Source organism: Geotrypetes seraphini, chromosome 19, assembly GCF_902459505.1.
Source record: "Geotrypetes seraphini chromosome 19, aGeoSer1.1, whole genome shotgun sequence".
Classification (NCBI taxonomy): Eukaryota; Metazoa; Chordata; class Amphibia; order Gymnophiona; family Dermophiidae; genus Geotrypetes; species Geotrypetes seraphini.
Window position 1 is genome coordinate 5,893,852 of NC_047102.1, and position 23,950 is coordinate 5,917,801.

The following is a 23,950-nucleotide window of genomic DNA, read 5'->3' on the forward strand; positions in this document are numbered from 1 at the left end:
TGATAAAATCGCTTTTTCAGAATTTGAAAGCAATGTACAATAAAATAGGGGAAACAAACACTTTATTAGGGAAACAGATGAGAGGAACTACAATCAGTATACGAAAGAGAACGGAGAAGTCAAAGTCAAGCTAATTTGGCACCTAAGAGATGCCAAGTCATGCATTTGGGTACTGTACACCTGGCGCTGGGCACTGTATACTGAATCCAGCCCTAATTGTCTGACTGTCAATAAACTGTACAAACTGGATTACATAGAAAATGTTTCATCAGTAAAGATGAGTTACAGAAATTGGTCCGCACTTAGGTTGTCTGCACAACTGATCTTGGTTTTTCTTGCCGTCCTCTATTGCTTTCTGGATGGACAACTACAGCACGTAAGTCTGAGGTGCTGCAGATCCAATAGTAAACCCTTAATCTTCTTCTCTTACCTCTATTTTCCTACCTGTATTTCTGCTTATATCCTATCTGATTGATTATTATTACTGTACTTTCTGTACAGCGGTTTATCAAAAATTTCATCCCACTAAGCTAAGTAGTTAGAGAATTGGTTTTGTGTAAAAACAGGTGCAGACTCTTAATGAGCAGGATTGGGAGCGGGCGCAGCAAGCGAGCGTCTTAGCCAACGTAGCCCAAGCTTTTGAGAGCGACGCCGATGTCTCTGATGTGGAAGATGACCGGGACACTATATTCAACTCGGTTGACCTGTTGTCACCAAGCGGACAGGCCGATGCGCAGACTCTAGCCATGATGCTCCAAGAGCAGCTGGATGCAATCAACAAAGAAATCAGGTACATGTCCAAATGTTCTGTCGGGGGATAATTAAACAGTAAAAAAGTCTAGATGGGATATCCTGAACAAGTTCTTTGAACATTGCAACTTTGTGGGATTGGATTTTGATGCCCAGATCCAAGGTAAGTTACAGTCAGGTGCCGAAGTTATTGCTCCACCAAAGCGGGCCGATCCAGCTCCGGTTTCTGGTGTCATTGCACTGGAGAGACAGACATGTTGTTATATGTATTATTTCACTGTTCTGATCTTTAGCGTAAATGTCTCAAGGACAAAGATTCTCTGGCTTTCTTCCTCTGGTCCAGAAGTTTGTATATGCTGGTGTTAACAATTTTAATTCAACAAGAAATTAAAGAGTTTGGGAGTAATCCTAGACACATCCTTAAATTTTTGTAGTCACATGAGAACATAAGCACATAGGAATTACCGCTGCTGGGTCAGACCAGTGGTCCTTCGTGCCCAGCAGTCCGCTCCCGCGGCGGCCCTTAGGTCAAAGACCAGTGCCCCAAGTCTAGCCTTACCTGTGTACATTCCGGTTCCGCAGGAACTTGTCTAACTTTGTCTTGAATCCCTGGAGGGTGTTTTCCCCTATGACAGACTCCGGAAGAGCGTTCCAGTTTTCTACCACTCTGTGGATGAAGAAGAACTTCCTTACGTTTGTACGGAATCTGTCCCCTTTTAACTTTAGAGAGTGCCCTCTCGTTCTCTCCACCTTGGAGAGGGTGAACAACCTGTCTTTATCTACTAAGTCTATTCCCTTCATTATCTTGAATGTTTCGATCATGTCCTCTCTGTCTCCTCTTCTGAAGGGAAAAGAGGCCCAATTTCTCTAGGCTTTCATTGTACGGCAAACTCCTCCAGTCCCTTAACCATTTTTGTCACTCTTCTCTGGCTCTAAAAATACAGGATTTGTTGTCAGTTGCACACTTTAGATTAGTTATGAGAGCTACATTCTGCCACACTTAGGTTATTGTAATTCTCTTCTGTGTGGCTTACCGAAGACATCACTTAGAGCGTTTCAAGTAGCTCAGAATGCTGCAGCTAGGGTGATAGCAAGATTACCTCGCTACTCCCATGTTACACCTGTACTGGCTCAACTTCAGTGGTCGCCGGTCATTTGGAGAATACAATTTAAGATACTGATGTTGGTATTTCAATCTATACGTGATTGCTTCTTTTTTGCAGCTATATGCTCCTTCTCGTTCTTTAAGATCACAAGGTAGAGACTATTTGGTTATTCCTTCAATTCACTCTGCTCGCATGTTTCAAGTAGCAGGACCATCGTTGTGGAATTCAGTCCCAGATTGTATTCGTTTGATCACTGATTTTTTTTGGCCTTCTGAAAAAGTTTGAAAGCTCACTTTTTTTGACTGGCATTTTCAGATTTGGGTATTTTATAGTTTTGTTATTTAGCTTATTTATTTATAAATGTTTTTGAATTGTGTACTGCATTGGTGATGCTTTATTTTGATTTGTTTAAGTCTTGTCTAGTTTTATTATGCATGTAATGGTGTTATGCTCATAGACGTTTGATAAGTGGGCTACAAATGTTTTAAATAAATATTCAATAAAATCTACAGTAAGTGTTAACCTGAAGCAGTGGAGGGTTAAGTGACTTTCCCTAAATTAACAAAAACAGTGAGGAAAGCAGGATTTGACACTAATATGTTAGAGATTTCTTGATGGAAAGTTATTTTTTCTTTTTAACCGTTCTCTTGACGTGGGCTGTATAGTTTATGAAAATGAAACAGTTTTCTTTTTGTCTTATAAATTGTCTGTTTATGTGTCTGTGCCTTGTAAAAAGATGGCATTGAATAAACAATCCAAGTGAGGAGAATTGCCAATTAGGCCTTGTCAGAGGAATTTGTGTTGGGCAGAGGGATGAGTCAAGGGTGTCCCCAGTCACTTCTATTACTCAGTCTGGTGCTAGATAATTGGCAATCTAAGGACAGCAAGGGGTTGCAGTTATGAGCAACGAATGCAAGTGTTGTATTACACATCCTGAAGAGTCCCTGCTGGTAAACTTTAATTTAGTCCAGGGCTAGGCAATTCCGGTCCTCGAGAGCCGGAGCCAGGTCAGGCTTTCAGGATTTGCATGCACTGCCTCCTTGAGATGCAAATCTATCTCATGCATATTTATTGTGGATATCCTGAAAACCTGTCCTGGCTCCGGCTCTCGAGGACCGGAATTGCCTAGCCCTGATCTAGTCCATGGATTCTTTACTTTACCTGAATACAAGGTGAATTGAAATTAAACTGAAGTTATGCTTCTGAATACAGGAGCTACCATGGGGATAGAGGAGGATATGGTTTTAAATGAGCTCATTAGGAGCAAAAATAAGCGACATTTTCCATGGAGATTTATTAAAACATGGTCCAGACTGCATAAGAAATTGACTCTGTTAAATAATACGATATACAAGAGTCCCGCCTTCTTCATGGGACAGGATGATTACTGCACCACAAATTATATCCTCAGTATGTTACCTGTCCTCTGTCCTCTCTGCCTCCTCCCATCTTTCACCATCCAAAAAGTAACAGTAGCTTTCATCTGTAATGAGCTGCCGTTTTTCCTGGTAATGTTCCAGTATCTCTCTGACAATTCCTGAGCTGCATCTGCTTCTGCTCTGTTGGATAGACTTCGGAAAAGAGGACAGGAATTAGAGTGTAGGTGGGTGCAATGCACCTGAGAGGTAGCCCTAGAGTCTAAAGAGAATTCTTTGATATTCATGACACTGCCAGATGCTCAAGTCCTTGACCTGAGGGGAGACCACGGATGCCACTGCAGACATCCCTGCAAACACACCCAGAAGCATTAGAAGGCTTGTTTTGGATGAGACTACCCCTGACCCTTCCTGATCAAATAGCCCTGTGATTTTTTTTTTTTAGCCGTGTTCAGTATGTAATGATACTTTTTTGATGCCTCATGTCTCTGATTAATCGAATCGCTAAAAGCAACAGAAATATTTATATTAGCTTTAAAACAACTCTGTCAATTTGAGTTAAAGGTTTAGTGCACATATATCATTTCTTATCTCGTCTAAGCTGGGGATGGCACAGGTGTCAAGCTTCTAGTTTATTGTTATTTGCTATATAGCCTATCAAAATAACTAAGCGGTTTACAAACAAATTTAAAATTAAAATACAATAAAAGACAGAGGAGAAGACAAAGACAAATGCAAACGACAAAGACTGCTACATGATACATCAGGGGTGGCAGGGTAAAGATACATTTCAAAGCAGGGAGAGGAAGAGAGACAAATCGGACTTTGAAACCTAATGAACTTGACAGTCTATGAGCCTGTAGTCATTGTTTGACCTTGAGTGAGATGTAGAGATTTTCTAGAGTCTTCCAGGTTAGGAATATAAGTACATCAGCCTTGTTAATTGTGTTCGTGAGACATGACAAATTAAAACTTGTCTGTAAAAGTATGTGTTCCACCCAGATGTCTTCTCATTACTGAAAAGCTGTTTTATATAAGTAGCAAAAGTGCTCTCGTAGAGAGTAAATGGTTCCAAGATCACTCGGCACCAGCTTTGAAGGTCTTCTTTAAGCAGAATAGCATGTAAATTTCAGCACGTCCAAGAGTCCTTGGGATGAGGAGCATACATGCGATGATAGCCTGTTACATTATGGAGGTGATGCCAGAGCAGTTTCTTTGTTTCAGACTGATACAAGAAGAAAAAGAGAGTACGGAGCAGCGGGCAGAGGAAATTGAAAATCGGGTAGGGAGTGGAAGCTTTGACAATCTTGGCCGGTTCAGGTCATTGAGTTCAATCCCACCGTATTACTCAGGTTCCTCTCCTCCTGGCAGCGGCCACTCCACACCGAGGAGAATCCCGCACAGTCCTGCCCGGGAAGTGGATAGACTAGGAGTCATGACTCTGGTAAGTGCTATCCAATTTCTTCTTAATTTCAAAATGCAAGAAAACACTGGGTCTACTTGGTTATGCAAATGTTAGAGCCATAAACTAAAAAGCAATGAATATGAGAAGTAGATTGGCAGGTTCTGATGCCATGAGCAAACACACGAGACCGAATGTTGAAATGAGCTTGCCTCATTAGCTTCAGAAATAGGTGCATCCATCGATTCAGGAAAAGAGCCTCAAATTTGATAGAGCAAATTATTTTAGCTTTGCACAGAATTGTGTTTCTTTTGCCTCGGCAAACTTCAGTTCAGTCTTATGTGCAAAATTCATCATCATTTTCAGAACTTAAATGAGTGCTCTCCAAAGGCTGACCAATCACAATAAAAGTGATAGTTTTCTTTTATATTGTGGGTTCATGTGAAAGTTCATTGTGATGTTTAGGAAGCCTATGAACCTTGATTTAAAACAAAAATGCTTAATTCATACAGACAGTGGCATAGCGAGGGTGAGAGACGCCTCCTCACCCGCCCTTCTGCCATGCTCACCTCGCTTTCCTTCCCCCGTACCTCTGTAAAGTTCCTGGCGCGAGCAGCAACCCCCAAGCTGCTGTCATCCCAGTGTCGACTCTTCCTCTGCCATCTCTTCCTAGGTGTGGGTCCAGGAAGTGACATCGGAGGAAGATCTGACGCTGGCGCAACAGAGGGTTGGGGGATGCCGCTCACACCAGGAATGTTAGAGGTATGGGGGAAGGGAAGTGACATGCATGCGCGGAGGGAAGGACAGGTGCCTGCACCCTCATCAAGATTGCGCCCGGGGCAGATCCCCCCCCCCTTCTATGCCACTACACACAGAACCTGCTTTACTTATGCCCTATGCAAAAAATAAAATTGATCCTCCCCCACCTCCCCATTGGCAGCAGCTTTCACAGCTTCCCCCTTCAATAGTACATATGTTTGTGTGTGTATCTATCAGAGGTGAAGAGGGTCACAAACAGGTCAGGTTTTCAGATAAATGTACATCCGGTGAAGGTAGTTTGTATCCAGATGTGTCCATTAGAGAAATCCTGACTGATATATGGCCTTCAAGGCCAGAAATATGGGCACCCCTGATCGATCTCACTCTCTTTATAAAGAGAGAGATTATAAAGCGTTTTTCTCAGCGTTATTATGCATGATATCTTGTCTTCTTGGATTCCCGTATACAACTTTGGATTGTCCATTGGTGATCAAATGCACTAATAAAGCTGACTATCTAGCAAACTATATGTGTGCTTAATTTTGTGTTTGATACTAGAGGAAGTTCCTTAATGAAACATCTGTTTTGTCTTTGGTGCATTGTCAGCCAAGTACATACATTTACTGCTGTTTCATATTCTGTTGCATTAATGATGAAACCTTTAAACTCTTGGTCTTAAATTTTATATGCACCAAGATAGAGAATTATATCTTATTGTAAAAAAAAATAATATATATATATATATATATATATATATTTAATAGAACCTGCTTGCTGACAATGTATCTTCATCATCTATTTTAGTTCATGATTTCCTTTTTTTATTATTTTAGCCTTCATCTCAAGAGTCCTTTTTAATCCAGACCTCAGTTACCCATCAGTCTGTAGTTTATTCATCCAGCTCCCCTCCCAGTTCCACCCCATCATATAATGAGTCGTCACAACAGGTAAAGCATTAAATCAATGGAAGCACTCCTGGTTTGGGATTCATGGCGGTGCTGCTGCTTCTACTCTCTCCTGCTTCACTGTCTGTGCTAAGCTAGGAAATTCAGTTATACTCCAGCAGTTTGCCTCTACACTTTTTTGAGGGGTCTCAGCTGAGACCAGGATCTGCTTCTGTGAGCCTTCATGCAGTCCTGCCCCAGGTTTCACACTCCCCACCTCAACTCTGCAGCTCTTTTTGGAATCCTGTCAACATGGCCTGTGTATGCTGACTAGATGGCACTGAGCCATTTCTGAAATCTGCACAGTCCTCTGTATGTGGCCCCCTTCTCCATCCCAGGTGCTGTGACCACTCCCTCTGCGCTGGTCTGGGGAGCAGTGCAGAGTGTATGCCACAGGGTCGGAACCGTTCCACTTTTTATTATGTATTTCAGTTTAATCTATGCCTAAATAAAAACATTCAGTGCTAAAAGCAATAAACAGTGAGGTAGCATAAGCTTTACCTTGTATCACTAACTAGATATGAATCTCAACTGCTGGTTTTTAAATGTCATTTAGACTCAGACATCAAAGGACTGAGGTTTGCAACTTTGTGTTGCGGTTTACCATAAATGTGCTTTCTCTTAATCTCTCTCCTTCGCATGCATCTGTCAGCCTAGTGATTTAAGGAAGCATCGGAGAAAGGTAATGTGTTAACCACTTTCATACGAAGTGCTAACCTGGTGGTCTGCTTGAGGGATGAGGGTCAGTCTTTCCTGTTATGTACATCTGTGTACTTTTATACAGTCTGCATGCTTTTGTCTGAAAGCAAATGTCATATTTGTAAACAGTCATGTCTGTCGTATGGTTAATACTTGTAAAGGATATTTTCTGAGGTATATTTGAAATGAGAAAGCTCTGAAAGGGAATTACTCATAACCACTAGAAACCTAAAATCATCCCCAAACATTAGGGCCTATTTACTAAGCTGTGATAATGCACAGTGCATTTCAGATGCCAAAATTGATACCAAGTGCACATTTAAAACATCTTATTGATAGCACAGAGAAAAGTAACTTCCTCGAAGAGCTGATACTCTCAGGATCCCCACTCCTCGGTAATATATAAAAGGACGTTAAGCTCTGTGTTAAAAAGCCCTGCTTCCCAGTGCAGAACCTCATCTCCTTAACCAAAATACCAAAAATCACAACCCTTAATTCACTGCTGGCCCAGCCCTGCAGATAACTCTAGTTCTTGAATGGGGCACAAGCAATTCCCAGTCACTTCTGCTCCACAAGCACCTGAATCTAAAATGGCTCCCCTTTATCCCTAGAGCTTTAAAAATCTGGAATTTTCAGATTTCTTTAAAAAAGTCATGATTGACTAGCAAAGATTTCTTTGTTGATATGTGACATCCACTGCTTCTGTAGTTTACAGATGGCATGAAAGACCAAAAACAGAAAAAAAAAATTAGTAGCAGCTTTACTATGAAGATTAAGGCTAATATTTCAACCTTAGTTTTGGTACATTGAATAGCCATTCTGATCTGAGGATATTTTAAACACAAATATTACCGCTTTGCCATCTTTAGGTGGAACATAGCAGGTTTTTGGAGTCATTGTTCCTTTTTTTCCCTTCCCTCTTGTTGGATCTACAGCACCAACCTCTCTCTCCTTGTTTATAAATGGCATGAAAGTTTGAGCTTCAGTTACTGTCAATCTTGAATTTGTTTTGTTTTTCTAACAAAGGGACCCTTTTACTAAAGGGCAGTGAAATCTGAGCGTAATGCATTTTAACGTAAGACATTCCCAACGCGTTAAGCTCAGATATAACACGGCACTTGGGAAATTTTTTTTTAAAAGAATTTCAGTCCAGGTCATGCGCTAATTTTGTTATGTGGTGCCTGTATACAATTAATATCCTATTTATGAGGCGGTAGGTGCTCATTTGTGAAATCTCTGTAATCCAGGTAGTGCACAGAAATTATAACATGATAATGTGGGAAGTAGAAGCTGAAGAAACCTACTCATAATGTGGGTTTGGGTTTCAGACGAAAATGCCAGTGCATTTTCATCTAAAACCAAGCCCCCCCCCCCCCCCCCCTGTGATCATTCTTCATGTCTACCAACCACCACCCAAAGACCTTTCTCGGGCCTACTTTTAAATCTCCATTTTGGCTGTGGAATCTTGCCCTGAAGATCCACAAGGCCACCAAGAGATTTAAAAGTAGGCCCTGGGAGGGCTTTCAAAGGTGGATGGGTGCAGAAGTCAAGAATGATCATGCAGGGAGGGGTCAGTTTTGGCTGAAACTGAACTGCAAATTTCAGTTGCTGTTGAAACCGAGAATCCTGGTTTTGGTCGCCCTCTAGTGGGAATGTTCACTCTGCACATGCCAAGTCTCTCCCCAAAATATGTTTTAAATATAAGTAATGCAAAGCTTACTGCACACTAACAGGCAAAATACTTCAAGATTGGCTAACACTGGAAGTGATGTTAGGTGCCATTCAAGGCAAAAATAGGTGCCGGGAATGTATGCCTTGAGGACCCTGGCCTAAATTTCCATCGCCTATCTTTCCCGGAGGTGCAGTTCTCTATTCGGCGCCATTCCGTGATTGACATGCGATTGTAAGCCACTTTTAAGGCAGCTGCCAATATTGGTGCCTTATAGAGCAGGGCTGCCCAAGTCCGGTCCTTGAGATCTACTGGCAGGCCAAGTTTTCAGGATTTCCACAATGAACATGCATGAAAGAGATTTGCATACCAAGAAGGCAGTGCCCTGGCCTGCCAGTAGATCTCGAGGACTGGACTTGGGCAGCCCTGGTATAGAGAATCCGAGCCTAAGTGCTCCCCCGTTCATTCTTTTTAAATAGCTGTGTGCTAATGGGTAGCCAGAAATTCAAGAAATAGAAAAATACCTTTTTTTACAGTTGTGCTTGAAATGGCTTACCATGTGGAAAAGTCATGCGTTAGGGCACGCTAAGCCTATTTACTGGCACAGCTCATTAAAAAAAATAACTGGCCTTCCAGTGGAATTCATTTTTTTTAACCCTGCTTTCCCTCTGGCTTCTTTCCCAATGGTGAGAGATTCTAAGGAGGCCTCTCACTCCAGCCAAGTTTTTCCACAGTTGAAAATGATTTTATGCTTTTTAAGGACTCGTACGCTAGAAGCCATTTTATCTAAAAATATCAAGAAACGGGGCTGGCAATCATTCAAAAGGGACTTAATGTTGAGTGTTGACAGCATAAGGCCCTTTGACATCTCTTTGCTCAGCCAAAATGTATCCATGTACAGCCATAAGTTCTTAATTAAGATTTAAAGATCATCTCCACAAGCAGCAAAATTGAAAGGGATGTTTACTAAGCTGCACTCATAAATGGGCTTAGTGCGATCTTACACGGGTCTTTTCCACACACTAAGGGCTCCTTTTACTAAACTGCGCTAGCGGTTTTAGCGCGTGCTAGACGCTAACGCCAGCATTGAGCTGGCGTTAGTTCTTGGCACGTAGCACGGGGTTAGCATGCGCGGCAATGCAGCGGGCACTAAAAACGCTAGCGCGCCTTAGTGGAAGGAGCCCTAAGTCCATTCCAAGCCTTTTTCTGTATTTATTTTGTTTATGACTGTGCACTAATGTTTCAAACAAAAAACCCACCAATTTAAGCCAAAATGAGACTTAAGGGTAGTATTTTAACTCAGACCATGGAGTTTTACCCATTATCAGCTTTTCTTTATGTGGCTCCTGCTGTGCTAACCATCTGCCCTTTTCCAGTTCTACGAGAGATCCTACAAAGTGCGTGATTTTTATTTAATTGTATGAGTGTTGCAGATTTCTTTTAAGGGTTCTTCCCAAAAGGCTGACCTGCCCTGTTTAGTTACATTACATTACATTAGTGATTTTTATTCCGCTTGTGCCTTGCGGTTCAAAGCGGATTACATAAGAAGAGAGCTGGACATTTCCAGGAGGGTACATGACATTGGAGAATACAGATTGAGGGTATAGACTTAATGACAGAGTGAGTGTGTAGACATAATAACAATGGAAGATAAATCAGGTTGGCTTTAATTAAAAAGTAAAAGCTGCTTGTTACCCCAAAGCGTAGCTTTCATTGTCAGTACTTCTGGGCAGATGCTAATTAGTAATGCATTGCCTTAAAAAGTCCTCTCCCCTTCCTTTACCTCTTCAGATTCACACGCCTTTCTGATGAAAATAGGAAATCTGTTTACCTTTTTTTGCTGGAAATGCAGAAAGTGGCTGGTTATAGGACAGCAAGATTAACTACCATAGGGCCCTTTTACTAAGCTGAACTAGTAAATAGGCTTAGTGGACTTTGCCATGTGCTAAGCCCATTTCTAGTGCAGCCAGTAAAATACGCATTTTCCTATTAGTTGAATTTTTGACCTTGTGCTAATGTTGGCATTAGTGCACAGCTCTCATGTTATGGGCAGCGGCAGTGTCGGCTGACTAGTGTTTCCACATCTGTTCTCTGCCGCTGACGTGACCCTCTCCAAAAAACAAACTTAGCATGTGCAGTTGGCAAAAACACTTTAGAGTGTGTTGAATTAGGCCATTTTCTTGCATGAAGTGGAGAATGACACAGGAACAAATTTGTCCCCGTCCCTGCAGGAACTAAATTTCCCCGTCCCCGCGTATTTTGTCGTTTATCCTGCCCTTGCTCCATTCCTGTAAGCTCTGCCTTAAACACACAAGCCTCGAACATTTATTATTTTAAAGTGTTTGAGGCTTATGCAGATGAGGACAGAATTTGCAGGAACGGAGCAGGGACAGGACAGGAAAATGCGTTCCCGCAGAGACGGGGAAAAATTTGTTCACGTGTCATTCTCTAGCATGAAGCCCCCCACATTAGCACCTAACACAGCTTAGTAAAAGGGACCCTAAGAGAGACTTCATTGTGGGGATGATTATTTTAAAAAAATGCCTAGTGAAGGAATCATTTATAGTGTTTGATCTCTCTTCTCGGCTCTCCCATTCCTACAGTCTCCAGGTTCCAGAGATGATGTACGAGATGACAAAGCCACAATAAAATGTGAGACATCCCCACCATCCTCTCCTAGGTCCCTCCGACTAGACAGGTTCCACAAAGGAGCACTGCATACCGTCAGCCATGAGGATATCCGGGATATTAGGAAGTAAGTAACCGAGTCTGAGACTATTTCACTTTATCCTGTGAAATCTGACAGATGTGCAGTGTCACCAGCAGCTCGGTCTTGTGACTTAAAAATTCAGTGCACCTGGATATCCACTATTAACCTACAAGCCTTTTGATTCCAGATGAGTCCATGAACCCTACTAACGCAGTGTTCATTTGAACTCTTTTAATAGACTTAACACAAAGAAATCATAGGTAGTCTTTCACGTTGACTCTGGAGACCTCAGGTGTCCATGCTTCAAATGTATCTGCAGCTCTGAGAGAGGAGAGAGATTCTACACTCACTCCCACATCTTTCAAATAATTGATGTATTTCATCTTAAAAAGAATACATAACATAGCTACATTTATTTTACATTACAAGAGAAGCTTGCCTGGAGGGGCGACTAGTTCAGTTCTGAATTTTAACTTGCTGGTAAATTTAAGGGAAACTGTTGTGATTCAGAAAATGCAAATCTGGAAATTTTGTGCAAGATGACCCTAGTTAAGCCAGGGTTATTACTTGGTATTTCATGTACTATTGCAGCGCACACGATTTTGGCGAATATGAAGTCGCAATTTCTGAAGAGATTTCACAGAGTTTGATGAGAACAAATCATGCTACAACAGGCTAAATTATACATGTGCCGTGCACATGTGTGCATTTCTGATCACTGTTTAGAAAACTTGAATACCCACTTCTAAAGTTTCACTGGCAGTGAGCAGGCTGCCTACACACAGGCCTCGGCCCTCATACCGACGTCATTTCCTGTTTGCAGGACCAGGAAGTGATGTCTAAGGAAGGTCCAGTCGACACGAGCAGTAGGTATGATAGCGCTGCCAACAAAGATGTCAACGGGTACCGGGAAGGAGGGGGGGGGTAGAATACTTGTGCCCTACTCAGTGGCTAACTAGAGGCACCAAGAAAACAGACTCGCATCTTAAACCAACTGATTTAAAGTTTTGCAAGCTAGAAACGCTTTTTTTAAACATGTATTTGACCAATTCTATTGCATGATGTTAGTATTCCTTTCATAGTGGACCTTGTTTAAGCCAAAAATGTGCTTTGCAGGAGTTAAGCATTGGGTCAAGAAGTAAACTTTACACATATATTGAATTCTTAAACATCTGCCCTGCATTATCTCACTTGGGGACTTGTATACCATCTTTTTGTGGCTTTGGCATTCAAAGCGATGGGCACTGGAGGATTAAGTGACTTGCCCAGGGTTGCAAGGAGCAACACCGGGATTTGATCTCACAACTTTACGAAAAGTGGGTAGATGAGAGAGAACTCTAATTATAGAAGGAAGATCATTCCAAACTTTTACGAATAAAAAAGAGAATGATCGACAAAATTGGCCATAGTTTTTATTCCTTTAACAGTGGGAAAACCAAGTTTATATTTCTGAGAGCTCCTCGAATTAGAGATTTCTTGTGAATTAAATGAGACAGGAACCAAAGGAGAAAAAAAATACCATTTTGAAAATGACAGTTGCACATTTAAATTGGATCCTCCAGTAAACAAGAAGCCAGTGATGGGATCTCAGTAAAGGTGTGACATGGTCATATTTATGTTTATGTATATCAGTTTATCCGCCGTATTGTGGATAAGTTGTAGCCTCCTCAAATTACGTTTACTTAAACAAGCATAAAGCGAGTTGCCATAGTCCAACTGAGATAAAATAATGGCCTGAACATATGAATATTCAAAAGTTTTGGTTTTTTTTTTATTTTTAAGAAGGTATTTGGTGACATGCAGGGTGTGAGGAAGGGATGTGGATCGATGTGCAGTCACTTATTACAGGGTCTCATTAGGGGCTAAAATGCAGTGGTAAGGCTGGCACTGGTGACATACCCAAAAAAGCTTCTGAGAGAGAGAAAGTGATTGATAATTCACAGATAAGGTAGAGAAAGCATGGAAAATGTTCTGCTTTTTGAAGCTCTACAGGTTCACAGGATGGACAGGGAAGCAATCCCAGCAGTAGCAATAGCAGCCAAGACTCCCTTAATAAAGCCCCTAGAAAGAAGGGCATCAAATCTTCCATCGGTCGTCTTTTTGGCAAGAAAGAAAAAGGTCGCCCTGGTCCAGCTGGAAAAGATTCGCCAGGACAAGGTTGGTTGGTCAGTTGTATATCTCTATTGATCAAGGCCTTGATGCACTCTTTTGCAGGTCTTTCCCATGTGCATTTTCATCTTATACTATTTCTTCCATTCTTCCATACAATGATGTTGTCTTTATTAAGTGGCCATTATTATGTAGGTGGTAAGGGCTCCTCCATTATCCATGCACTACTGAATTAGTGTGTAGTAATGTAGAAGCATTAACTGGTTAGTACAGGAATACCCACCCTCCACCTCTGACATGCCCCCTCAAAAAAACATTTATAGACAGCCTATCCCTAAGCGGTTATATGAGAGGGTTTTTGGCTCAATGATAGACACCGGAACCCCATGTATATGTAAACCAAGTAGATTGTTTGCAGGGTTACTGAGACCCTTTTTTCTCTCTTAAAAGAAACACAAGTCCTTGACTAATGGATGAGACCTTATTTTTTGCTGGTTATGAATCATAATGAGGTCTCTTCATCCTATAAAACCAAGTTATAGTGTTAAAGACTGACTGTCCCTTTTTGTGTGCTAAGGAGGTAAGTGTCACTCTGTGAAGGGTGCCCTGTCAGCTCAGCTGTTTTGAACTGAAGGGGAAGTTTATCCCATTCCTCTTTGAATTTCTAAGGCAGATTTTAAAAAGCCAGTGTAAAACCATCCACTGCATTAGGAAGGATCTTACTAGTCACTTCTGTTTGCTATTTCATTGTTAGCAGGTACACCAGAAATAGAAAATTCATCTCCGGACGCCTTGGTACTTAGTAAGTTGGGAGGACAGGCAGAAAAGAACAGAAAACTGCAGAAGAAGTGAGTATCTTTAATACACATTGCTTTTTCAACTTTAGCATAGTTTGATGAATTGCACATGAACATGATGTCCAGGGGGCTTTCTGCCAGCAGTGTTTGAGGTTCTGATGGTAGAAGAGAGCAACTAGCAGCATTTGACCAGGAGTTCTAAACTCGCAAGCACTCGCAGCAGCCAATCAGCCAGCGGCCTCGAATGGAGCAGGGGGGGGCAGCAAGATTGCTCCTGTTCTGTGCACCAGCTGGTTACCAGGGACCTGAAAGGTGCATAGAAACATAGAAACATAGAAATAGACGGCAGATAAGGGCCAAGGCCCATCAAGTCTGCCCACCCCAGTGATCCTCACTATCTATCTTTGCGGATAGATCCCACATGTCTATCCCATCTGGCCTTAAAATCCGCCACACTGGTGGCCTCAATAACCCGAAGTGGAAGACTATTCCAGCGATCAACCACCCTTTCAGTGAAGAAGAACTTCCTAGTGTCACTGTGCAGTTTCCCGCCCCTGATTTTCCACGAATGCCCCCTTGTTGCCGCGGGACCCTTGAAGAAGAAGATGTCTTCTTCCACCTTGATGCGGCCCGTGAGATATTTGAATGTCTCGATCATGTCTCCCCTCTCTCGACGCTCCTCGAGTGAGTAGAGCTGCAAATTCCCCAACCGCTCCTCGTACGGGAGCTCCCTGAGTCCCGAGACCATCCTGGTGGCCATTCTCTGGACCGACTCCAGTCTCAGCACATCCTTGCGGTAATGCGGCCTCCAGAATTGCACACAGTACTCCAGGTGCGGTCTCACCATGGATCTATATAGTGGCATAATGACTTCAGGTTTACGGCTGATGAAACTCCTGCGTATGCAACCTATGATTTGCCTTGCTTTGGATGAAGCTTGCTCCACTTGGTTTGCCGACTTCATGTCTTCCCTGACAATCACTCCCAAGTCTCTTTCTGCTACAGTTCTTGTCAGGATCTCGCCATTTAGGGTGTAGATCTTGCATGGATTCTGGCTTCCCAGGTGCATGACTTTGCATTTTTTGGCATTGAAACTGAGTTGCCAGGACCTAGACCAGTGCTCCAGCAGCAGTAAGTCATGCACCATATCGTCTGTCATTGCTTTTTTGTCTGTTGTGCTTTTGCTCACTACATTGCACAGTTTGGCATCATCGGCAAACAATGTTATTTTACCTCGAAGCCCTTCTGTCAGGTCTCTTATATAGATGTTGAACAAGATCGGGCCTAGGACGGAGCCCTGTGGCACTCCACTTATCACCTCCGACATCTCGGAGGGAGTGCCATTCACCATCACCCTGGTGGAGGTGGGAGGGAGGTGTGGTTGTCAATTTCGGCAGGCACAGAAAGAAGTTATTGCTCACTGTGAGGCCACTGAGGAGTCGAGGGGGGGGGGGGAAAGAGGTGCACAAAGTTTTTTTGGAGTCAGCTGGAATGGGAGATGAGGGATCCCTCATATCCTGGCCCACCATTAGACCACCAGGTCCCATTGAAGAGTCAAGTGGAGGCTTGCAAGGCATCGGGAGGGAGGGAGGGGGCACTGGGTGCAGATCCTGGCAGGACACTTGAATATTAAGCTCCCGTATTATATTCGAGGCAACCATTTTTCCTCCTTTTTGAGGGGAAAAATGGGGGGTCTCGACTTATATTCAGATTGACTTATATTCGAATATACATGGTACATGTGTCTTTAATCATTAGAGTTCACTTCCAAAGCACGCTATCATAATACAATCATAACTGTATGATTATAGCATATGAATTTTACCAATATGTCTACTGGAAGTGGAATGAGCAACTGTATCAAAGTGTATATTATGACTATGGGTCCAAAATTAATCCAGGCAATTCCTTAAACTGTTCTTTGCCTCTCTGTTTTGTTCATAAGTTGAGTAAATGGATTAGTAATAACGGAAAGTTTGCCCGTACAGACCCACCCACGGCAAGTGCTAAAGTTGCAAAATCTCCTGAGTAATGGGAGAATCCCTCTGCTCAGTGTCTAGAGTTTACTGTGTTTCACATGCCGTGCCAATATGGCTCTAAGTTGATACCACGTAGGGATTTAAACCTCTCTATCATATCTCCCCTTTCCTGTCTTTCCTCCAAATATACTGAGATCTTGAAGTCTGTCCCCCACCTTATGACGAAGACCACCAACCATTTTAGTGGCCTTCCTCTGGACCAACTCCATCCTCAATACTAATTTTAAAGAATATATATTTTATCTGGTGCTTTTATTTGAGGCATCTTGCAAATTGAGTCTAAATTGTGTACAGACAGGAATACAAACAGAGTGTGATTTTTTTTTGGGGGGGATTGGGGGGGGCGCAAAAGAAATACTATTTACATATGACAGAGAAATGGAGTTCTGAACATCAGGGAAAAGTTGATTCTAGAATTCACTTGTCCCCTTAGGATCTCCATTATGTTTGCGCATGGTTTTCCTGTTCATTGACATGTAAGAAATATTTCTGTGTGAGATTTTTCTTTTTTGATTTGTTTAGTTATGGTTTTTGTTTTCTTCATTGTTTTATCTCCACATTTATTTTTACCCTTTGATGTGGTAGTCCAAAGTTAGGGTAAGTTTGTTTTGAATTTGCTCTCAGAAATTTGAATTGCAGTTTGTGTTTTCTGTTTCTACTTTATAAAGCTTGAAACTCCTCTTGTCTTCACCCAGGACCCTTCTACTAAAAGCAGGATAACTCGACTCCTTAGCATCAATTCCCAAGTTGCATGCTGGGAATTTCTTTTGAAGAGGAGAGAAGCAACAGTTTGAAATGTCTTTGCAAACAAAACTAACCAAATTAACCTTTCAGAAGTCCTACCAATTCCAGCTTGTTGTATGCTGCAACTGACCCTGTATAGTCTTGGGCTGAGATCTAAACTTGCTTGTGGCTTTGCCATGTGCATGACGTAGACATTGATTGCATTAGAACTAGGAAATGGAATATATTTTTACACTGTGCCTGTTAGTGACATTTTTATAGTACAATACAGCACAAATTTTATTTGTATACCGCCAACACCTTGAAAAGTTTACAGCGGTTTACATTAAAAAAAGAAATTAAAATATCAAAATAATTTATAACTCACTGGTCGAGCTGCTGCCCCTGCACCCAGAGGTTGCAAGATCAAATCCCGATGCTGCTCCTTGTGACCCTGGGCAAGTCACTTAACCCTCCAATACCAAAGCCACAAAAAGGCAGTATAAAAGTCCCCATTCCCTTTCCCCTCAAACAAATATGTTTTCAAGGCTTGTTTAGAACTCTTGTAATTATTTATTAAATCTATCTGATCTGGTAAAGTTCTCCAAAATTTAGCTGCCTGATAGGCCCAAGTCATGGTAAACATTCTAGAATATTTTATCCCTGTTACTTGCGGAAATTGAAAAAAGGACTTTTGTCTGAAACCAAATGATTTAATTTAGTACCATTTTTTTTGTAGAGAAAAGAAAATATTTCCCATTGTTGAACTGTTTTTCCTGGGGTGAATTTCAGTAACCTTCCTAAGTTTAAAATATGCAAGTATTTTTTATATTTGTAGGTCCCAGAGGGAAACAATCTACAAAGCTATTTTAGGCACACTTCGCCGGAGCCATCATCTGGCTGTCTGGCTATGCTCTTAGGTTTGTTGGCACATAAATCTTTCTTTTTCTAAGCTTTCACAGAGTCCGATATCTCTTGCCAGTTTGCGCAGTAGCAGTCCTTTTCTGAAACCTAGACATCCTTCTGAAATAGGCCTGCCCTAGTCCCGCCCAGAATATACCTAGACCACACACCCTTGCCAGATGCACGTTTTTCAGTTTTAGATGTGTATATCCTAGCTTTGTAAAATCAGGATTTAGATGTTTATGCAGTATAAACATCTAAATGCTGGTTTATGCATATCTAGCTGATGGGTTAAATCTAACGGAAGAAAAAGCCTCAGGTCTATCTGGTAGAGCCTTAAGCTCAAACCACCTCCGCCCACATCAAAAAACTTCCGTTTAGACCAGTGGTCTCAAACTTGCGGCCCACCAGGTACTATTTTGAGGCCCTCGCTATGTTTATCATAATCATAAAAGTAAAATAAAACAGTTTCTTGATCATATGTCTCTTTAGCTTTAAATTACAATATTTTTATTAAGACTTAGCAAAAAAGGAAAGATTTATAAACTATAAAGAGCTTTACCTCATGCAAAATTATCATTTCTTTAATAAGACATTAACTATTTTTTCTGAGGCCTTCCAAGTACCTACAAATCCAAAATGTGGCCGTGCAAAGAGTTTGAGTTTGAGACCACTGGTTTAGACTGACCCTCTGCCACTAAGGTTCTTAATAGGAGTTTGAGATTTAAACAACAGTATTGAATGTTGTGTTAGACTTTCATGGCAGCCAGCGTTTCACAGCTCTGTGCCATTTCTTCAGGGCTCCCGGACTTTCATCCGCCTTTCACAAATCTGAGAACATGATTCCATAAAGGATATTTCACTTCTAAATCCCTATGCATAATGTATCTTAGATTCAAAAAAAATGATGTTACTCACAAAGCTGTTGCTTCTTCAATCTCACCAGCATCCTACTCTGACTGCGACGTTTCAGACTTACTTTAGAAAGGGAGAAAAACCAATCGGATCCCTCCACATCATCATTCGAGGGAGAGTTGGCTGGTCAGCCTAAGAGGAGAAGCCAACTCTCCCTCGAATGATAGAAGAGACAGTCCCTGCTCAAAAGAGCTTACAATTTAGTCAAGACAGACAAACTGGACAAGAAGGTGCATCAATACACAGTGCTCAGGTGGGGGAATTACAGAGGGAATGATAAGACAGATATTGGTGCTTAGCAGATGGGTTGGAGTTTGGAATTGAAAGCGGCTTCAAAGAAGTGGGCTTTGAGTTTAGATTTGAAGACTGCCAGAGACGGAGCTTGACTTACCAAGTCAGGCCGTCTGTTCCAGTAAAAATAAAATATATCTAGAAAACTCTTAACTTTTCCAAATATTACAAGTAAACATTTTCATCTGCTTCTCCTGCATGACTGTTGTCACCATAGGCATGAACTACTGGAGGAAGCCAGAAGGCAAGGGCTACCGTTTGCTCACTGGGATGGTCCTACAGTAGTGGTATGGTTAGAGGTAAGTACTCTACATCACATTGAACTGCAAAAATTCATGCACAGTTGGGAGGGAAATTCTCTATATGGCATCCCAAAAATCGGTGCGGAGAAAAGCCTACTTAATGCTATTCTATAAACTACATCCAAAGTTAGGCACGGTTTATAGCATAGCACTTTTTGCGGAGAGCCATGACTAAATATAGGCGTAAATCCCTGCTTCTAACTTAGGTGCGGATCCGGCTTCTTTTAGAACAGAGCATGAACATTTTCTGAATGCCCGTACCCCGTCTGTGCCCCTCCCATTGTCATACCTCCTTTTTGGTTCTGTGCACTAGAATTTATACACACTCCTTTAAAGAATAAGCCTAAAAAGATGTATGTATAAATTAAAATTAGCGGCAATTAGTGCAGATAATTGCTTGTTAGTGGCCAGTTATTGGTGCTGATTGGCTTGTTAATTAAGTTGTTCATGCAAAGTGGGTGCACACACAATGGTGTGACGAGTGAAGCTGGGGGCAAGGGTGCCTCCACCCACAATACGCTATTCCCTGCCAGTCCGACATCACTGTGTTCCACCCTCCTCCCCGCCTCAGGTACCAGTTGACATCTTTGTTGGCAGCGCTATCATACCTACTGCTCGCGTCGACTAGGCCTTCCTTAGACATCACTTCCTGGTCCTGCAAACAGGAAATGACGTCGGTGTGAGAGACGAGGCCTGTGTGTAGGACAGCCTGCTCACTGCCACCCAAGATTTAAAGGGGGTAGGGGAGACCCTTCAGAGACCCAACTCATTGTTGGGGGGGGGGAAGGAGAGGTACCAGCACCCAAGGTGGTCTGCCCCACCCCCATGCCATTGTACGTGCATAACCCAAAGAATCTTATATAGAATCTGGGGGTAAGTGCAGAGGCTGTGCTGGATTTGTTAGGGGTGTGTTCATTGTGTTACCTGCAGTTACCACACTAAAATGTTCATTAGCACACATAAAGATATGGATGCATCTAGTGCCACAAGTGTAAAGTATTGTGCGGTAAATATCTTCCACTAATTATAGATTGCAGTCCATATCCATTCTTCACCTTTGACCTGCCTAGTTACCATCCTCTAAAGCAACGTTCATTTAATTGTAACTTGGCACATGCTCTCATGCTTGCTACGGCAGTGGCAGTTATGTTATGTTGTCACTATTGTCCGGTTATAGTTACCATATGCTAATTCATGTGTTAAGTGCTTTAAGTTTCTTTGTAGTGGGAAAGCAAGCAATGGTATTTCCTTAACTGCTTTGTCACCTCTCTGTCTCCTACTTAACAAAGATCTTGGCTTTCTTTCCCACTACAAAGAAATTCAAACTGCTTTGTCACCTCTTTGTCTCCAAATACCACTGAAATGCTTATATATATATATATATATATATATATATATATATATATATATATATATATATATATATATATATACTGATTTTGCCAACATTTGCTTATTTCTGATCTGAAGAAGAAGGTAATCATAAACTACATTGAGTTAGTCCAATAAAAACGATATTATTTTTTCTTTATGTTTTTGTTTTATTTCTGTATATTTTTACATAAAAATTGAGAAAGTATATGTCAGTAATGAGAATATTGATTTAAAACCATATTTTCTGAGTTGTATGGTGCCGGTCATTAAAATGTCATATGTAGCCTCCCAGAGACTGACAAAGTTACAAACCAGTAACTATCTCTCTTGGCAGTTGTGGGTCGGGATGCCTGCCTGGTATGTGGCAGCGTGTCGAGCAAACGTGAAAAGTGGTGCTATTATGTCAGCCTTGTCAGATACTGAAATACAGCGTGAAATAGGAATCAGCAATCCACTGCACAGACTGAAGCTCAGGCTTGCTATTCAAGAGATCATGTCCTTAACCAGCCCATCCGCTCCTCCTACGTCAAGAACGGTAAGCTTTGGAAAAAATGGGGAGAACGTACATGCCACGAAATCATGTTCAATAGAATTTTCTAGAGATCTCCTGTTTGAGAAGCCAAACTGTTCAGAATGTCTATTGGGCATGATGTATTTCTTTTAGATCTTATTTATGTTTTCAATTACATTCTTAACCTACAATTGTAATAAAACCCCATGAGCTCTTCAATCATTCGCATCTTGTCCATGGTAAAGGCCTCCTCCAGAAAATGCATCAACTGTATGTTGTCTGCCAGTAGAGAATTTTGGTTAAGTAATTCATAATTGAAAGAGTGCAAAGCATTTATTGATCTTTTCTTAATATACAGAGAGACCATTCTGCAGGACGCATGCCTTAGAGAGAGTGGAACTCAAGATTGTCTTTTCATGTATTTTAGGCTACTGTGTTATATAGGGGTTTACTTTCAACACACAAAGTAATATGGTAACCTATGTTTGAAGAGGATCCCCAATATCGCATAATCGAAATAATTTATTTACATGTTCAACTTCATTTAGAAATGGACAAATTAGTAGAACAGACAGAAATTGGCCAATAAATTATGAAATGTGCAAGTAAATACATGTGTAGAGCAGCAGGAAAATCCTACTTTTCGGTTTGTGTAGATTGGGGAGGGGCTGCCTCTAAGACGTGCTATTTTACTGTTGGCCCTTGTTATTAGTAACTAGGGGTTTAGCAGGCACTAAAACTGTTAGTGCATCTTTGTAAAAGGAGCCCTAGGTCTCACTGCATAAAATGGGACCTGTGCTAAAATAGCAGGAGTTAGTGGTAAATTAACAGCTGCTATTGTGATGTCATGAAGCCTCATTCCACCAATGCCTGAAAGCCAACTTCACCAATGATGTCACAATGGTTTGATTGTCCTATACTTGGCTCACTTTTATTACACACAGCGGTGATTTTGATTTCTAGCGACATTTCTTTTCTCTTTAATTAAGGGGGGAGATGTGATCAGCCTGGGATACAGTTAGACATGTTAACCCCAGTTATTGATAACTAGGTCTCATTGTATAAAACGGGACCTGTACAAAAAATAGCATCAGCGAGTGGTAAAAGAACACATTTTAACAGTAGCCCTTTAGGGCTAGATGCATAAAACTGTCTGATCGTGTACCGATGGTTGCTAAACCAGTTTGACTGGTTTAACAACCAATGGAACTTGCCAACCTGATGCTCAAAACAACTCACTGCGTGTTTTTCTGTGCGGTCATACATTCTCCGATTTTGGCATGCAGGTGAGGTCATTTAATATTAAAACAAGCCATCCGATTGATGGCCTAACATTACATATCATTATTGGATCGCTAACCCGAAAAACTGACAGGTCTGCCTGTTTTTTCTTTGGCGCAGGTGTGTGTGTAACACACGTAATATCTGGCCCATAAAAAGAGTAGAGCTGCACCCCCTCCCCCCCGGATGACAACCCCCAGAACAAGAATAGAGGCAGGAGGGATGTCCATTCCCTCCTACCACTGCGAAACCCCACCAACGTCGAATAGCACCGCTCCCCCCTCCCTGCACAGACCCACCTCCCATACTTGAATAAAAATCGGCAGGAGGTTTGCCCTCTCCCTCCTGCCACCGTGAACTCCACCCCCCCACCAACCCCTCCCCTTCCAAAAAAAAAATCAGCAGGAGGGATGCCCACTTTCTCCTGCCACTGGATGCTCTCCCCTGAACCACCCCATACCTCCCACACCCTGAACTACCCCCCCCCCCCCCGGTACTTGTTCAAGAAGTAGATAGCTGGAGAGATACCTAGTCCCTCCTGCTTGCAGACCCGCCACTCCAAAATGGCTGGCCTTCCCCTTCCCAGTGCATCCTGAGTTGCTCGGGGAGGGGCCTTAGGCCCTGATTGGCCCAGACACCTAAGGCCCCTCCCAGGTTCCGGGGGCTCATCAGGGGGAGGGGGGCGGCTTGCTTTTTTTTTTTTTTTTAACAGGGCAAATTTTGTGCACATGTAACACACGCACGATATCCGTGCCATTAAAAAAGAAAAAAAAGCCCAACAGCTGAGTGTCAGGAGGCTGCTTTGGGGCTTCCCCTACCGCTCACTCTTCGGGCTTCCCCAAATTGGCTCTGCGCTTGTGTCAATGTCGCTCTCACAGCAACTGATTGGACGGGATTATGGCAAACCTGCGAAAACCATTTACATGCAAACTTGTTGGAACATCGATCGCTGTTACAGAATCAGCCAAAAAATCAGCCCACAATGACCCGCAGAGTCTTAGCGACTGTGTTTTTTGCATCTAGCCCTTAGAGTATAAAATGCCATGTGCATATTTCCAGAAGAGATGGTTTCCTCCTTGCTGAGTGTCCTCTTAAATTTTTAACAGCTTATTTACACAAGCCACTGTTGAGCAGATGCGTTATCAGGTTTAGCTGCTATATTAATGTGGCCTAAAAGGCCATCAACTGCTCTACTTTTTGTCAGCGTCGGTGCCGTCATATGTACCCATTGCTTATTTCTTCTGCCACCTTTCCTCTTCTCGTTTTCCTTTTAATGCATTTGATTGGTTG

At 42.0% G+C, this 23,950-nt stretch overlaps 1 protein-coding gene across 15 annotated transcripts in view; it reads left to right on the forward strand.

Moving 5' to 3' along the window:
- PPFIA1 (PTPRF interacting protein alpha 1) overlaps positions 1–23,950 on the forward strand; it is a 97,899-nt gene that overhangs the window by 53,384 nt on the left and 20,565 nt on the right. For 6 of the 15 annotated variants that reach the window (XR_004537576.1, XM_033928201.1, XM_033928195.1 and 3 more), the window contains exons 15-23: positions 567–790; positions 4,457–4,676; positions 6,227–6,340; positions 11,309–11,460; positions 13,400–13,572; positions 14,279–14,372; positions 16,946–16,957; positions 19,410–19,491; positions 21,203–21,403. Coding sequence is in view for 14 of the 15 variants with exons in the window: in XM_033928201.1 (XP_033784092.1) it covers positions 567–790; positions 4,457–4,676; positions 6,227–6,340; positions 11,309–11,460; positions 13,400–13,572; positions 14,279–14,372; positions 16,946–16,957; positions 19,410–19,491; positions 21,203–21,403 (1,272 nt within the window). In the remaining variant the exon portion in view is untranslated. The remainder of the gene's footprint in view (positions 1–566; positions 791–4,456; positions 4,677–6,226; positions 6,341–11,308; positions 11,461–13,399; positions 13,573–14,278; positions 14,373–16,945; positions 16,958–19,409; positions 19,492–21,202; positions 21,404–23,950) is intronic. The other 9 variants (XM_033928199.1, XM_033928210.1, XM_033928203.1 and 6 more) reach the window with 5 other exon arrangements.